Source organism: Polyodon spathula, chromosome 11, assembly GCF_017654505.1.
Source record: "Polyodon spathula isolate WHYD16114869_AA chromosome 11, ASM1765450v1, whole genome shotgun sequence".
Classification (NCBI taxonomy): Eukaryota; Metazoa; Chordata; class Actinopteri; order Acipenseriformes; family Polyodontidae; genus Polyodon; species Polyodon spathula.
Genome location: NC_054544.1, coordinates 26,263,365 through 26,282,061, shown reverse-complemented (window position 1 = coordinate 26,282,061; position 18,697 = coordinate 26,263,365). Strand labels below are relative to the sequence as shown.

The 18,697-nt window shown below is 39.8% G+C and overlaps 1 protein-coding gene across 4 annotated transcripts in view; it reads left to right on the top strand.

The window, feature by feature from the left end:
• The window catches only part of LOC121323270 (transmembrane protein 198-B-like), a 109,035-nt gene that overhangs the window by 62,155 nt on the left and 28,183 nt on the right, over window positions 1–18,697 (top strand). For all 4 annotated transcript variants that reach the window (XM_041264238.1, XM_041264242.1, XM_041264239.1 and 1 more), the window contains exons 2-3: window positions 7,413–7,640; window positions 14,695–15,270. In XM_041264238.1, coding sequence (XP_041120172.1) covers window positions 7,478–7,640; window positions 14,695–15,270 — 739 coding nt within the window. In that variant the 5' untranslated portion in view covers window positions 7,413–7,477. The remainder of the gene's footprint in view (window positions 1–7,412; window positions 7,641–14,694; window positions 15,271–18,697) is intronic.

Below are 18,697 nucleotides of genomic sequence, written 5' to 3'. Positions count from 1 at the left end.
GCTATAGTAGACTTGTATTTTTTCAGTAAATTTGATACAGGTAGTAGGGTTGATATCTAGTAGTAGGTTATGCAGAGTATGAGCCAGCCAACATTCTGAAGCTTGTACTCACACAATGCAGCTGCTTTACCTGCCTGATTAAAAAACAAACTGTAATAGTCTGCGGTGGGGCTGCCCACGTCTCTGCAAACCAGAGAGTCCCGACAAACCATTCATGAATAAAGGACACGGGAACTCTCGTCCCGAGAGCCTTGAATACTCCATGATTTATTCATAGTGCTGTGGTATCTCACTCTTTGGGGACTCATGGGTTATTCAGCTCTCCTCATTTGTTTGAGTAACTACAGTACTCTATGAACAATACTCCATACCCAGCCATTTCTCCCATCCAATTACTGGCCTAGCCCGCACTTACTTTGCTCCTAAGTCCTGAACGTGCTGGTAGTGTAGCTAATTCACTATACAGAAGAGTTTATAATAGATTGACAGGCATTGTTAACACAGCTGATGCGTTGAAATAATGCTAGACGTTTCCTACACAGCTGGTCCTGGACAACACTGAGCTCCAAAGCTATATGAGCTGGGGATCAGTATGAAGTCTGTAATGGGTAATCTTTCATCCAGTCTGTCATGCGTTTATACTGGTCAACAAGCTACACACAAAGTCTTCATTTCTGGTTTAATCTCAAAAGCAGCATGATCAAAAATCCAGTGAGAAGACTGCACATTCCATTTTAATCCAGGTTTTACACCTCCACATTATATCCAGTGAGAAGTCTGCACACTGCATTTTAATCCAGGTTTTACACCTCCAAATTCTATCCAGTGAGAAGGCTACACTGCATTTTAATCCAGGTTTCAAACCTCCACGTTCTACCAATACCTCCAGGTGGAATGGGGGCGCAGTATTGTGTGTTGGCAGTAATCTACAAACAGCCCAGTGTGCGCTGCGTGGGCATGACTGTGTTTGTATTGCGCCACAATGCCATCCTCTGACACCATCATGATGTGTGGGTGTGAAGCTCTGTTTCGTGATTTGGCAATATATCACGTTGGAGAGGTGCAGTGTTGCTAAGGCTGAAGCATCACCTGGACCTACTCCAGCCTGTGCATGCAGATTCTGTTCTTATCATAGACAGAAAACCTTTTGAAGACCTTTTCATAGCATTATATTAGATTCAGCACAGTTCCTGGGCTTCCTTGTTGATGGTAAGAGCTTTAACAGAGCTGTCAGCCCCTTTCTTTTCATCCACCTGTGTGCTAGATATCCCTCATCTACCATAGATGCTAAAGGCCATGGCTTCATGCACTGATTTGCGTTAGTGCTGGGACAAATATTGAAATATTCAAACAAATACTTGAAATATAATTTAAAAAATTAGTATGTTTGTAAGTTTATATGTGACTGTGTATCAACACGATAACTTACAAAGGAAACCAATGCATCAATGGTGTCTGAAATAACTGTACATAAGTGTGCACCTTATTTTAATAGGTATTTGGATGAGGTACTCCTGAGAGATTTTTTTACTTTAATATACATCTGTTTTTTTGGTTTTTAAAGAATATTTGTTTACATTTTTTAAAGAATATTGAAACCCTGGGTGCATCCAAGCACTAATTTGCGTTGTGTCTGCACATCATGTAGTTTTGCTGGATGTTGCTGTGCTTGTTTTTTTGTCATAAAAAAAGAAAAAATTAATAAAATAATTTTGTGGTTTATAGGTCGCAAATGTGCAGTTCTGAAAGAAACCCATCTTATACATCTCTCTTTTTTTTAAAACACTTAAAAGGTACTAGTCTTGGTTAAAAATAAATCACTCTTTCAGTTAGTATTGGACTTGTTTGGGCAAGTCACCTGTCCCCCACCCCTTCAGTGGTGTCTTGTCTGTCATAAACCAACGCTTTCTCTATTGACTTGAGATTCTTCCAGCTAGCAACATGCTTTGATCCAGAAAACACTGTTATGGTGAAATGACATAGGAAGTTCAACTGTAACAGATGACCTGAAAATAAGGCATATAAATGGAGAACTTGCTTTAACCTAACGTTGTACACAATATCAATACTTAAACAGCAAATATGTGTTTGTTATGTCATATTTCTTTGAACATCTCACATTTGAGACTAATGTTGCAAGTGGAAACAGGTGCAAAACAGGTAAGAGCTTTGGAATGGTTCTGTTAGCTACAATGATTCTGCAGTATTACACCAAGCTCACAGCAGGTCAGCTGTTTTTCATTATTTTCACAGAAAGTTTATTGAGTTCCTAGTTCCACACAGTAGACTACAAGGGATCCCGGGACCTGAAAAATCAAATGACTGTAAAAATAATGGCTATTTAATTTCAAGACAATGAAAAGTGAGTCTTTTTCATGTCATTTCTAAAAGATGCATAGAAGCTGATATCATAGGGGAAGTGAGCTTTTATCAAATAAGAACTGCACTTCCTTGCTTCAGTGTAATGTTAACCTCTCTATTGCAGTGGTATGCTGGAACCTGTATTGGGTGTGCCCTAGCCAGAGCAGGTGTATGCACCTAAATTCATTTTTTAAAATTCTGAAATTAAATACAGCCCTGTGACCTCATATCTAACCACCAAGTGTTTTTGGTACACCAGAGTGTAACAATGAACCTGTCCCCCTGCATTACTCTAGTAGATGTCAAATACATCAGTTAGAACAAATTTTCCATTTCTGATATCTATTAGGGGCAGAATGTGCCAGGGCAACAGATTTGATTTTGATATGATTCTGAGATCTATACTGAGATGACAGGAGTGCTGTGAAAAGGTCGCAAGTATGTAAACTGAAAATTCAAATGATACAAAGTGAATCCAAACAAGAAGAAGAAGAATACATTCATTAATATACCTGATATTTCACATTAATATTAACTCCTTCAAACACCATCAAGAAAAGTAAAAAAAACAAAAAACAAAAAGACAACATCCCTGGATGTTTCGTCTTAAAAATACATGTGAGGGGGCACAGGAGAGATTCTGAGTGCTGTTGATGTGTTACAAAATGGGACTGCTTGGTGTGATTAATGGATTTAGCTAAAAGCATATTACAGAATATAAAACAAGCAGTTTGAAAAAAATGCCTCCAGCTGCCTTTATACCAAGCTGGTGTGTCATGGATAGCAACCAGCAGCAGGGAAGCATATAGAACATGAATAACAGCCCATTCTTAACCTCTATTATAAGAGCCCATTCTTAACCTCTATTATAAGAGCCCATTCTTAACCTCTATTATAAGAGCACATTCCTCACCTCTATTATAAGAGCCCATTCCTCACCTCTATTATAAGAGCCCATTCTTAACCTCTATTATAAGACTCCATTTCTCACCTCTATTGTAAGAGCCCATTCTTAACCTCTATTATAAGAGCCCATTCCTACCCTCTATTATAAGACTCCATTCCTCACCTCTATTATAAGAGCCCATTCCTCACCTCTGTTATAAGAATCCATTCCTCACCTCTATTATAAGAGCCCATTCTTAACCTCTATTATAAGAGTCCATTCTTAACCTCTATTATAAGAGTCCATTCTTAACCTCTATTATAAGAGTCCATTCTTAACCTCTGTTATAAGAGTCCATTCCTCACCTCTATTATAAGTCCATTCCTCACAATAATATAACTGCACTTTAGGACGGTGTGTATAGGAAGCAAATCGTTTTGTGTGTTTCTCAAATTATATGTACACCTTAAAACACCATCTTCCACTAAAAACGTGTACATTTTCTATATTAACAGGTTTAGATATCCCACGTAGACTTCATTACAACGTCAAAAACATTATTCTTTACGTGATGGAAAGTGTTTATACCCACTTTCCCACTCAATTTATTAAAAAGGTTCAAAGTCACCGAGCAATTTACCATGAAAATAACAACTTTGTTAAAATGAGCCTACATAAACACTTATTTGCTTACCCCACAGTATATGACATGTCCACAAACTTTTTAAAAGGAAATACACATTTGGCAAGTAGTAATTTTAACTATGCATAGACATAAATTATACCAACAAAGTAATGTTTTTAAAATATTTGTTAAAAAAAAAAAAAAAAAAAAATACAGTGAGTAATTTCCTGAAGATAAAATGCATTTATAATACAAATGAAACGTAAATATACATATAGATTTGCACATGCGTAGAAAGGCTGAAAAAGGCAAACACTAACTTATTTCCCAGCTAACTTATTTCCTGTGACAACGGCACTGGACAGCTCTGAATGGGCTTCATTAGTACAGCACAGACTGGCAGTGCTGGCGAACTAAGTTTATTTTAGTGGCGATTAAGGGTGTAGTGCTTATTATTATAAATATGCGTAATCCATCCTAAGAGTTTAATGTTGTGCTACTTATTGAAAGGCACCCTGCATCCTCTTCTTACCACACTTGGGGTATAGTCTGTGATAGCCCTTTATGTTTTCAATAAAAATGACATAAAAAGATTACAGCTGAGAATTAATCATACACTTTAGCATGGCAGTGTAGACCTTAACCAGAGGATTTATTAGAGACCTCACCCTCATCCTCATCCCAACCATGGGCTGTAAATCCAGCCAGTAGACACTGAACCCATCTGGGATATGGTGCTTTAATCACTCCCTGGTTTATCAACCCATCCCTTCCTCACACTAAGTAGACTGCTGCATCCTCATTGTTTAATACGCAGATTGCAGCAACACATTGTACATCCTCATCATTTTCAACAGAGATGATTTTTAAATTATCAAAAATAAAATATGAATACAGCTTATATGCTTACATTTAATTTTTTATCATTAAATCAGGTCAATGCTTTTAAATGCAGCTCCCTCCCTTCACCGTTGGGTAATGCTGGAGAAGCTAAACAAAGTTAACTACTTTGATAAACAAAAAATCACGTTCTGTAGCAAAGTGCTTTGGCTCTAGCAGGGTGTTGAAAGATAAAGAGCTTGAGAGGCAGGTGTAACAGGCAGTGTTGTGTGATTCACTGCTGTTACAGATTGCATCCCCTGTCAATGAGGTGAGGAGCCTGGCTCTTTTGCATAGTGGTTACGATGCTCGCTTGCGGTGTTCAGGGTCGCTTATTCATGCCCAGCCTACCCGTTACACAAGCAGGGAGAGACTTGCTGTACTTGCTGTCATTTTAAGTAATGAGAACTGAATAGTGTAAAGAAATGATACAGTTTAACAGTAGATTGTTATTACACCATTTAGTGCATATTCATCCTAGCCTTAATTAAGATGAATTATTAGATATGTATCATCAATTTGGCAATGGAAATATCAAACTGTTAATATTACAAATATTGTAGCAAATAACGGAACCATACTTCTGAGCCTATAAATAAACCTTTTGAGTTGAATGTGTCTAGTTTTGTAACATGTAGTTTTCACAGGAGCCAATGAGCATAAATCTGGACCGTAGGTAAGGTAACCCAGTGTCCCAGTGAAGTTGTAACCACTTTTGGCCACATTAAAATGCACACAAGCCCTGCACGTTAAAAATATTCCAATGTTGTATGTATTGTTTTAGTTTGGCAGGGGTAACATTAAAACCATCTGTGATACTAAGGGTGAGTGGGTGCAACCTCTGGAAGATGGGAAGACACCAGAGCTGATGTTGAGATGTCACACAGACGCATGGGGTTTATTTTTAACAGCACACAATGATGAGCACAGGTAGGGCAATGGCAGACAGTACACAAGGAGTGTAAAAAGGAAAATGCTTAAAAAAAAACTCTGAAAAAGAAACGAAAAACTAAAGGTGTGGTGAACATGGCAGTGCACTGTTCCTGCTATAAAGGCAGTCCAGCAGACAACTCCTTTACGTTTGTGAAGATCTGAAAATCCTGATTGAACATTGTAACAGAGATCGAATGAGTCTTGGTATTAGATCTCCCTCCAGACCTGTGTGGGTGCTGTGTAAAAGGAACAGAGTACCCTGGACTAAATGGCATGACATTTTATTCCTTGGGTTAGGTGGAAGTCGCCCATCTAGAAAAGGGGCGGAGCTATGGTACCCAAACCTAGTGACCCGGATCGGGAACGGAGTGGCATCTGCGGATTGGAGGAGTGGATGCGTTCGTTAACCTAAGGTTCATTTGTTCCTTGGTAAATGGTTAGATACAACCTACAAGGAGCCCATGTTATTTGCTGTGAACCGTGAGTTTTGTCTGTATGTTTAGTGTCTATTGTAACTGTCTGTCTGTCTTTAAAACTAGACTGCCAGTAACACGATCCGGAGCTGTAGCGCAAGCCAGCACCAACCCGGACGTCACTTTCACCCCTGCATTCACAGAGAATTGTATTGCACCACTAACACTAATTCACAGTCACTAAAAACTGTGTTTGTGTTCTGTGTTTAGTGTAGGTGTGCAAACTGGACTTTCAGTTAAGGGTCACACCCGGGGATTTACAAATACCAAGTGATACACGCTGCTGTATAACTCCAACATTATTATTTACAGGTGTTTGCCATAAGGCTCTAGATATTGCTAATTGAAATCAATAAACTCCCTTACACCTGAAAGTCATTGTCAGTCTGTTTTGTGTCCGCTCTGCACTGCACTCACCTATATTCACTTACCGCTCTGTCACAAACACTGACCCCAGTGTTACACACAGTGTTCAGATGCAAAGTTCTTTTTTATTTGTCTTGATTACCGCAAGAGAAGAATCTGCCCGGCTGCATGGCACGAACAAGGCTGGGCTGTGTCAGATGTGTCTTTTATAGTCACGTGCTTCCTGGGACATGGCCATTTGCTGTTTAGGAATCTGCAGTTAGCCAATCCCCAGCTGCTTTTCTCTGCAACCAGTTTCAGTTGGAGTGGCTCACTCTCTCCTGCAAACATGCGCATGCATCCGCGAAGCCAGTGAGAGATACTTTCCCTTCACATCATCTCTCCTGCAAACATGTACATGCATCCGCGAAGCCAGTGAGAGATGCTATCCCTTCCCATCATCTCTCCAGCAAACATGTTTATGCATCCGTGAAGCCAGTGAGAGATGCTTTCCCTTCACATCATCTCTCCTGCAAACGCGCATGTGTCCGCGAAGCCAGTGAGAGATGCTATCCCTTCACATCATCTCTCCTGCAAACACACGCATGCGTCCGCGAAGCAAGTGAGAGATGCAGTCCCTTCACATCATCTCTTAAAGTAGCTAACCAAAATAATCAATTTTGCACTTTAGCTACATAGGTCTGAAATGTGCAGTTTTGAAATAAATACATGTTACAGCAAACATATTCTTATTTTAAAACCGATATCCAATACCACATGGTTCCACATGGAGTGATATGCTCTTAGTTTTTGTTGAGGACTTTTAAAAAACGCTTTAAGAAGTTGCCTAGTGTGTGGAGATACTGACAGTGTCTCCTGGCTGTACTCACCTCTTCTCTCTCTGTCTCAGGTACCCCCTTGTGGATGGGAAGTGTGCCCTGATCTCCTCTCATCATCTCCCCTCCTCCCAGCACCATGACCTCAAACCTGCAGAGCCTACACTTCAAGCTGCTCCCTGCAGATGGCAGCCCGGAGCGCATGTACAGCTGTGATCAGGAGATTGAGCGTCGCTATGAGGTTGTCCCCTCGGTGGTTTGTGCCATGTGCTGTCTCTTTGGGGTCATCTACTGCTTCTTTGGTGAGTGAGTTGGAGCTGGGGGGCTCTGGGAAATAGAGAGAGCTATCTGCTACATTTTAATAACACTTTGGTTCCCATAATTTTTTTTCTTTATATTAGATCATGTTTACTGTTTGTAGCGGACAGTGTTGTGTGATGCACTGCAGTTAATGATTGTTTCCCTCGCCAGTGAGAGGAGGTTCAAAGCTCTATATCCACGAATGCAGACGAGCCTGGCTCTTTTACATCTTAGACCCCGTTCACACTTGCGGTTTAGCCCGGCCCAGGGCCGCCTTATCTCATGTGTTAACGCTCGAAAAATGAAAAGGCGGCCCTGGGCCGGGTGAAATTTAGACCAGCTTTTTGATGCAGCCTAAAGTAGGCAATGCTGCCTCAGGGCCGGCCTGTCTGCCTGTGTGAACCCAACGCAGGCCCTGGGCCGGCCTTAACGCGTCAATGCGGTGACGGAGCTCAAACCACTCCCCTACTAGGTGGAGCATAGTAGATCAAACAATGGTGGTTTTAAGAGGTAGCAACTGGGACGATGCAGAAATTAACCCTTAGTGGTCCATTTATTCCGCGCTTGTCAGGCACGTCAGGTCCAATTTATTTTCACACACGCTGTGTATTTTACACGCGCTGTTCATTAAAACGATAAAACTTACTATATATATCTATACACACACACACACACACACATTTCAGATTGTAGCTAAGATTGTAAATCTCAATATTGATAATGCATTGAACGTTGCATATTCAGTCACTGTTAATATAATAATCTGTATTGTGACTAATGTAATGTACACGTCCTTGTTTGCTGCATTTACGCATGATCCAACACGATTGCTTCTTTCCACAGTAACTGACTGCACTGTCAACACACGCGTATATTATGCTATAAGTACAGTACCAACAGTGTTGCAAAAAATAAGATGGACATTTACGTTTGCAAATTTCTCAGCTCAGTATCTTATGTTGACTTCCGCGAACGCAGTGTTTACTTCACTGATTACATGCCTGACAAGCACTTCGCCTCAATTTAGGCTTCCTTTTCAGCCACATATGTGAACGCACTTAGGCCCCCTAAAACCTCAACTGTGAACAGAAATTTGAGGTGGCCCAGAGACGGCCCAAGCCGACTCAGTAAGTGTGAATGGGGTCTTGGTTAAGACGCTCACTTGCTTTTTTCAATGACTTTACTCAATTTCTGACCTTGTTTTGACCTCTACAGTAGGTATGCACAGCTGTAATTTCTAACCTTTTTGAAACATTGATTTTGTAAAAATAATTTCTATTTACTTTCTATCTAATCTGTAATAAAAAATAAATGAAAAAAGAAATAGTGGGGAGTTGACTTTTTCTTTTTTTTGGAAGCTTCAGTTAACTGAATGGCACCGTTAAAACAATAAGTGGGTCAAGAAAAAAATACACTGGTATATTAAATATTCATTTTATAAAAATGAGTTACCTTTTAACTGGATATTAAACATTACTTCCCATTTACCACAGTATTAAGCAGTACACAGCACACTTTTGGTAAGAAATTAGATACAGAAGGAAATGCTACTTTTTGCACACATGAGCTTCTCTGTTGGAATACAGAGCATTGGGAAAACATACCATAAAGCAGGATCCTAAGCACAAAGCAACTGACAGCTTCACTTTTATCAAAAATTCTGCAAATATACAGGTAACTTACACAGGCAAACTAAGAATACAAATATTATTTTGGCAATAAAACTGCTTTAGATTTATAATGTTCTAAATGATTAGTGATAATGTTAGAGGTTAGGTATATATCATCATCTGCAACAACAACTCTTTATTGGACTCTGTTTACCTTTTTGCTATACCATCTCATGTTCCACATGATAGGCTCTGGGTATTCATTTGGCAGGAAGTTGTTTGGTCTCCTTTCTTTGTGAGAAAAAAAAAAAAAAAAAATATAACCAGACATAGTACAGCTGTTTTGATAGCATTCAGAAAGGGTTCAATCACAGACACTGCATTGGGCAAACATGCTTTCAGCCACTTCAAAAAAGTCACACAGGTCTCTGGGGAATGAAAACTAATGAAATATAAGAGAAGAGAAAACCCTGGCAGCTGTGTAAAGGTATTTTTTAACATGATCACTTTCAAAGCAAAAAACTCAAAAGCTGCATGACTTTTAAAGGATCAAAATAAAAAGAGGTTGTTAGTATTTATTTATTTATTTTTTAACTTGGAATTTTGACAGATTAAAATGTTGTAACCCCTGTAGGTCATTAAAATACACACAAGATGATTTGTATGACACTGTGACAGGGCCAATGACCTGGGCCTATCTACATATTGTAGGTATTGTTTTAGCTTAGCAGGGATGGGGTTAAAAAAATATAGCTAACAAAATAATTCCATGAATCTTACCCATAGATAGGGCTCTTCGTTTCAATTTGTATTTTTGATATTATATTGTCCCTTCTTTTGAGCAGACTCCATTCCAGTTCACTTGAGTTTTTTCTCAAAAAAAAAAGGCAGCTCCTTAATTAATTCAAACTGAATGCAAATATCGAGTGAAGTTAAATTAATTTAGTTAAACCGTAATTAAGAGGAACTTCTAATTTGCAAAACAGGTTGTAACATTTTTGCAACTAATCATTTAAGATTTTAAATCCAGGAAAAGCAATTTAAATGAACACGCTTTTTGTGTTCGGTGTGAATAAAAAATAAGGAGCTGCCTTTTTTTTTTTTTTTACATTATCAGTGAAAGAGAATCATCATGCCATTTAAGTTACAGGAGAAAAAACAAAAGTGATCTTGTTTCACAATCAATGCTTTTCCAGGAGTTTAATTAAGAAACGGAGTCGGTCAATATACCTTTAAAGGGACATCACGTAACCAATAATAAAATCTGAAAACAAAGAGCCTTACCCATATTGCACTTCAGTGAGCTGCATGGGTCTCAAATTTGTCGTTTTTAAAGAATAGCAAACATATACATTGCTGTGCAGAAATCTTAGACATGTTGCGTGTTTCTACTCTGATGCATTATGAGCATCAACATTTTACTCAAAACCTCCACTAGTGTTTTCTACTACTATAACAACCTTGACTTGCTTAAAGAAGAAAAACATGGAGTGAAATAGCTGGCATCACTCAATTTTGAAGGTGTGGTGTCTGAAGTATAATCAGCAAGTACAGAGAAACATCATCTGTAATTGACAAACCCAGGACTGGAAGACCCAGAAAGTTGTCTAACAAGGATGAGCAATACTTGAAGGTGCTATCCTTAAGGAATAGAAAGAAGACGAGCATTGCGTTAACAACAAAACTGACAGAAGGCACAGGTGTCGTTGTCCATTCATCAACAGTCCAAAGCACCTTTGACCATTGTTCCATAGTCCAGTTTCTGTGTTCTTGTGCATATTTTAGCCTTTTAGTCTTGTTCCCGTTTCTTAACAGGTATTCTTACTGCAACACACCCTTTAAGTCCTGATTTCAAGAGTGACCTTTGTACTTTTGATTTGATGGACAATGACACCTGTGCCTTTCGGATAAACGGTTAGGGTGGATATGTGGTGGGACGATAAACAATGGATTACTGTATATCTTTGCTAAAACGTGATTCTTTCAAAGATGCACATACAACTTTTTTGAATAATTCCCATGAAGAGATTATATACAGATCTAGTGGATTTCTCTGAAAACGACTGTGTTTCCCTTACAGACTGACTGTGAGCCAGAGAAATACTATTATTGTGTTAATGATGTATGCAAGGAGATGGAACGAGCAGGGCATGTTTATCATTGAGTATTCTGAAAGAAGGTGTTGCAGTTCATCCTCGCTCCTGCCTAGTTTAGAAGGTCAGGTGTAATGTTCATTGCAGTAAAGCCTCACTTTAAGACCACCTAGGGAAAGCACAGCCAGTTTGCTCCTTTTGATGTCAATATAAAGCCCTGTATTAGGCTACCATCAGCAGCCCCAAACATAACAAGCCAATGTTAAATGACCTCTCTAGCAAAACCAAAATGTTTTACATTGCCAAACCCTCTGAAAATGTGGATGCAACACAATGGAACTCATTTGCACATTTGATTTAGAAAACTGAAATAAATCATTCAAATTCTTTGAGAAGCTTTGACTTTGGTAGTAAGACCACCCCTCTATTGGGGCCACATGTCCCTGAAAACCTTTAGATCTGTAGTTCTTGTTGGGGGGTAATCTCCCAGTGGCATCAAACTCACGAATGTAAGCTAACATTCCCTTTCAATTCGAAGACGACCACCACACAATGTGAAGGTATACCAAAGCCGTCGCAAGGGAGTGTGAGTGGAGAGCAGACAAGGGACGTCTCCCTACCGCCAAACTAATGTTTGTAGTGCAAGTTTGCAAACTCAAGGACCCATTAAGTCAGTAGAAGCTGGAGAATGTGTGCAAAGTAGCCCAGCTAGCCAGAGTACATATATCATACAATGAGGCTGCTCTAAAGAGGGCCCATGAAGTTGCCACCCTTCTAGCAGAGTGCGCAGCGTAAGCTGGCATTATTATACAAAATTGAGATTGTATCCACAATGCAGTGGGACAGTCGTTGCTTCAAGAGGGCTTGACCCTGGGTCCTTTCACTATAACAGATGAAGAGCTGGTCAGACTGATGCAGCACTCTCGTCCTATGCACAGAACTTCTCAATACCCGAACAGAGCAGAGGGAATTCAATCCGTCTCCTCAGAAGCAAAGCAGGGTTTGTGCGCAACAATACCCTGTTTCCATTGTACCAAACGTGCATATAGGAACTGTGCACAGACAGAGCCAATAGCTCAATAGCCCGCTTGCTGGAGGTGATGGCTAGTAAAAGGGCTCTCTTCATAGAGAGATATTTCAACTCTATGGAATGTATAGACTCAAATCCCATCCATGCTGCTAAAACAACAATAACAAAACATCATGTTTCATACAAATTAAACAATACATTTTCAATAATAATAACACAAATACAAAATAATACATAATACACACAGGGGCAGGGGGTACCCCATCACAGCGGGGCAAAGTCCTCCTCCTGTGGCCCTGCTGGCATCGGAAAGGTTGATAGCAGCGTGACCCACTCCGGTAGCAGAAATGCTACCTGTGGCAAAGTTGGCAACGGCAAGGCTGGCTCTTGCAACAAAGGCAGGTGTGGCAGCCGACATGCTACTAGTGACAGCGCCAGGAGCAGAAAGGCAGACAGCGGTGTGGCATTCTCCGCCAGCGACCACAGCAAATTCCCGGGGGTCAGCAGCAAACACGTGTGATGGCGGTGGCTCTGTCAGTGGCCATGTTGCTGTTAGCACGGGATATTCCGACAGGGATACTGCTATGGGTGAAGGTGGTCTTCTCACCTTTCCCCCCTTCTCCGTGTTCAGCGGTTCCCTTTTCTTGGCCCTGGCGCCAGAATTTCCTGCAGCACAAATGCTGCTGCTGGATACAACAAAGCCCCGGGTGATGACAAACAGGCCTCCCCAGGCGTTGCAGGCTCGGCAGCCCTCTAGTGGTGGAGGAGGGTGCAGCAGGTAGTGTTCACCACGAACAGGGTACATATTCAAGGCCTCGAGAGCACTGAGGTAGACTTCCCAACTGCCCTCCGGTCATCCCTCCTCGCTGCTGTTGCCCAACCTTCTTCTGGCTCTGTCTCCCCATTTTTATTTATTTATTTGTTTAATTCTCCTTTTTTTAATAAAAAAATGCCTGCAGTACTTTCCTGGTCTGACTCGTGGAGGGGTTATTTATCCCACACAGGACACCTTCTGTGGCAGGTTAGCTTGTGGTGAGGTCAGACCAGGAAGGATATGCAAACAGAGTGTTGAGTGAATTGCGCTGTTGCGCAGATTAATTGTAAAAATAAAAGGTTTAAACAGAAAACAAAACACTTCACAAAACAGAATGGATCATTGGCCAAAACAAACAGTCAAAACACAAATCAAGCACTAAATAAAACAAGTATGACGCTGGTGAAAAGCCAGTGCGGCGAACAATTGTTATATTCTTTTAGTTTCAGTTCTTATCGTTCCACCTCTGAACACCTTCCCCGATCAGCCAAGGCTGCGGGTTTATATACATTTGACCGTCTCCAAATTAATTAATAAACCAATCAATCAATCTGGAGATGGTCACATTCTGCGTGGGTTTAGCATGGCTGGAGAAGTTTAGCCCTATCCATGCTGCAAAAACAACAACAACAAAACATCATGTTTTTTACAAATTAAATAATATGTCTTAAATAATAAGACAAATACAAAATAATACATAATACAGACAGGGACAAGGGATACCCCATAACAGGAGGTTAACAATGAAAAGAAAAAATTACAGGTAGGTCATGTAAACAGTTGTAGCAACAAGTGAGGACGTGTAACGCTATATCTTTTGGAACCCGGCTAGTTACTCTTTAAGAACACATTTGAGTAGATTACTCAGTTTAAAAGATTATAGATGGAAGTAGAAAAAATTTAATTTAGAACATCTGAAAATATTTGAACGAGAGAGGCCATTCTGTACTTGTCTGGTTCATAGTAGCTGATTCATCTCCAAACTGTGTCAAGTTGGGTCTTAAAGAGTCCAAATGATTCAGCATCAAAACATGACAAGAGAGCTATGCCTTCCCCTCACCACTCTCTGTGTAAAGAAGTGTGATAGCTGGTCCTGGTTTCTGTGCTGCACTTCTAGTATTGGTTAGGGTTAACTTTTTTAAAGACTTCAGTGAACTGTACATTAGTAAACTGTGCATGTAGTAAAAATCAGTAAACGGTAACTAGTGTACTGGCATTTCAAAGTGAATCCTCCAGTTGTATTGCAATAATTAATTTTTTATGATATATTTTGTGAGACTGTATTCATGAATGAGCTTGTGTACACATGTAGTATATAGTGTATTATGTACTGCACATTAATAAAACTAAAATAGCAGTAGTTTTACAGAACAGGTGCATTTAGTTACGTTGGTATAAATGTTAAAAAGTTTGCTCTGCCTCTCTCACTCTGACAGACAGGCTGCATGTTCAGCTGCAGGGCCTGTTATTGACTCTGCTAACAATGTCGCTCTCGCTGTCTCTCCCCAGGCTACCGCTGCTTCAAGGCGGTGATGTTCCTGACGGGCCTCATGTTCGGCTCCATCATCATATTCATGCTGTGCTACAAGGAGCGGGTGCTGGACACGCAGCTAAGCGTGGAGGCCAGCGCTGGCATTGGCCTGGCCATCGGGGTGCTGTGCGGCCTGGTCACCATGCTGGTGCGCAGCGTGGGGCTCTTCATGGTCGGGCTGCTGCTGGGGCTACTGGTAGCGTTGGCCACGCTGGTGGTGATGGAGCAGTTCTACCACCCACCCACAGTCTGGATCCCCCTGGGACTGCTCCTGGGCACAGGCATGCTGTTTGCCGTGTTCACCCTGCAGTGGCAACGCTGCTTCACCACCCTCTCCACCGCAGTCTTTGGCAGCGCCATCATCACCGTCACGGTGGACTACTTCATCGAGCTGTCCCTGCTGGTGCAGTATGTGTACGAGCGTGTCAAGGTGGCCCCCCAGCGGCCTGTGTGCTGGTTCAGCTGGGTCATCCTGGGGGTGTGGCCCGTGCTCTCCCTGCTCGGGGTTCTGGTGCAGTGGAAGGTGACGGCTGAGGGATACTCACACACAGAGGGTAAGTGTGTACAGCAGGCTCACTCTCTCCCACTACTCTTCTATACTATGCTGTAGTTTGAAATTATTTATTATTTTAAATGATTATAGCTAACAAAACAACGCCATAAATCTTTTTTTTTTTTTTAATTATTCCCTAAATCTTACCTGTTGCTCACTTCCATTCGTTAAGTAGGTCTCAATTGTGCAGTTGTGAAAGAAACACGTAGTAAACATGTATTTTCATTATTAAGAGTTTACTCCTGTCTTTTAATTAACTCCTGTTTTTTTGATGGCGAAAAACACCTATTTACTGAACTAGTATGTAACATCTCAGCAATGTGACTGAAGGTCTCCAGTTGCTTGTTTGTTAGTTCCATACATTACTGTTGAATTTTCAACTTTAAAAAAAAAAGTTTAAAAAAAAGTTAATTAAAGACTGGAATAAACACTTTGAAAATATGGCCCAATTAGCTGGTGCTACATTATGTTAAATAAATCTTTGTTTAACAAAACAAAAGTGTACCATGTTGCGTAAAAGTTTTTCCTTACTCTGATGCATTGCAGTTTGAACATTAAAATGATAATACATCACCCTGCTCTTGCAGAGTAAACACATTTTCAGCCTCAGAACCATGGAGGACTGGATGGGGCCAACACACATGACCTCTGACGTATTACCCAAACAACAGAGTTAAATAAAACTAGTTGTAAGGTTATTTCAGCGGATTCAAAACAGCCAGAAACCAGCGCAGAAAAAAGATGCATGGATTTTAATCTCGTTCAGTCCTGTGATTTAAAAATTGCCTGTAGATTTAATTTAATGTCCTGCTGTTTAAAATGAATACCAATGACCATACAGAATTACAAACGTTTTCACAAAGCTTTTTCAAATGCATGACCAAGGGGGGAAATCTGGTATCAAGAGAATTGCTATTGTACCTATGCTTCTGCAGTAAGTTACCATTATACAATATTCCAATTATATTCACCTGTTACAGTGAGAACAGTTATGCCTAAAAAACAGATATGGCCAACAGGAAGGGCAATTTGAATTGCTAGAGCCATGCTTTGTGACTGAAGCATACCCGTACTGGCAATGTCATATTTCAAATTGATTTGGCACTAATGCGATACATTTTATACCTCTCTCATGTTTTTTCACGTCTACTTTTGTGATTTATGAGGACCCACTGGTTACATGTAAGTAACTGTTTTCATTACAGACAGCTGCTGGATGTGTTCATTAACAGGAAGGGAGGGTGAAATTAAAACAATGCGAAATGTATTGAAACTATAGCATATGATTTTGTAAACTGCAAGTAATAATTTATTTTAAAAGAAAATATTCACACAATAAACCACTTGAAGAAATAGGATAATAAAGTGTTGGCTACATAAAATCACAGACCACAATGTAGTTCACAAAGACATTAAAATACTTATTTTTAGCTTGTATGCGAGGAAAAGAAAATGCTATAACCTAATAAAATAAAAAGACTAGCTAATTACCTCCATAATAATGACCTTAAATTGACACAAGATATGGAACTAATATTATTAAAGTGCTATTTAAAATAAAACTTGAAACTGATTATTCTACATAATGATATAGTAGTTCTTCCTTGTCAAACCGGATGTGTTCCTGCAGAGGGCCACACGTCGCTCTGGTCTGGACACAACTCTGGTCTTTAGGGGACATTTTTTGGTGCATGTGGTACAAGAAGACCGTGTGTATTTTATGTTTTTATTATTATTATTATTATTATTATTATTATTATTATTATTATTTTTTTATTATTATTATTATTATTATTATTATTATTACGATTTTATAAATATATGATGGGTGGAAAACCTGTCTATTTATTATTGTTTTAAAATAACATCTCGTGAGAATGCATGGTCAGCAGCCAATTATTTATTGATGAATTAGCTGTCGGCCAAGCTTATTACAGAACCCATGCAGAATGTGGCCGAGGGATAAACAAGGTAATTGACATGCAGTTAATCCATCCGCCCCTATATACCAGAGAGGAAAGAGGAACCATGGCAGAGTGTTCGAATGTCAAAAGAAAGAGATAAACAACCGCTACCGAGCTGTAATCACTGTAACCGCAAGGTATTTGTTTGGTATCTGGATTAGTTTTTGATAATTTGGCCCTTGTACCATTTTCTTTGTTTCTTGTATAAAGTGTTTATTATTTCATAAAAGCCCTGAGTGCATTAGCGTCTCACCCAGCAGTAGTTCCTGTCATGTATCTCTCAGTGAATGGGATGACGTCAGACCAGGTAGGAGACATACACAGTACTGGGGTATGGAAACCATGATACATGGGTGTTAATAATAAATAACATATTTAAACAAAAACAAAACAATAAAAAAATAAAACGGCATGGTGGACCAAACAAAACAGACAAAACAGATAAGGAACAAACAAGTGTCATGCTGGTGTAAAACCAGCTCGGGTAGCAATTATTATTTGTATTTTAGCTTTTTTGATTCGTGTCTCATTCCACTGCTGAACACACTAACCCCTGTTCAGCCAGAGCTGCATGTTTTTATATTCTATCCAAGGGATTAACTGGCTATCAGTGACCTAGTTTACCCCTCTATCACATTCAGCACAGGCTTTCTCATACTGACGGTCAGCAGCCAGATTATCAATAATCTCTTGCTGTTGACAATGCATTCTCACCATTTTATATGGATGGGGCATTTTAACCCCATCTGACGTAAACCTCCAAGCCATCCGTGTCACAGTGCAGCAGGAAATTACGTCAGAGGAAAAAACTGCAGTTTACGAAAAAGCTTGTTATGCATAATAAAGAAAACTGGGGTGTTTGGATGCAAGGGAGATATATCATGATTTTAATATTCAAACGGCAAGCAAACGACTGAACATTACATCAGAGAGATGACGAAGCGTGCACCAAACAAAGAGAAGCACAAACAAAGCAAACTTTCATGCCTCCCTTTAATCTCCACACCCCATCATGTAACTCACATTAGTAAATGATCACTGCAGTGTAATTACAGATGGTTAATGTACCTGCATTTTGAATAGCATCTGTAACCTACTAAAAAAGCAAAAGCAAAACATTCTTGATGAACTAAGAATAATTCATTTCCTATGATGATAATGATTTTCTGTATAATCTCTATGTAAATATGTGTAGTATGTACTGTACATTAACACAAAAACACACAAACACATATACACTCACACAGCAAAATGTCTGTAAGACACAACTAAAGATGCAGAAACAGACAGTTGTTTGCTTATACTCAGGATTTTCTGACCATTTGTTTCCTGCATTCTCATGCGAGCCATGCCAAATCCAAATGAATCCAATTGCTGGCATCAATACAATACTCAACACACTTCCAAGGGAGTTCCTGCAGCCCAACCAGAAAATAACAGACCCTTGATTACATTAGCTCCACT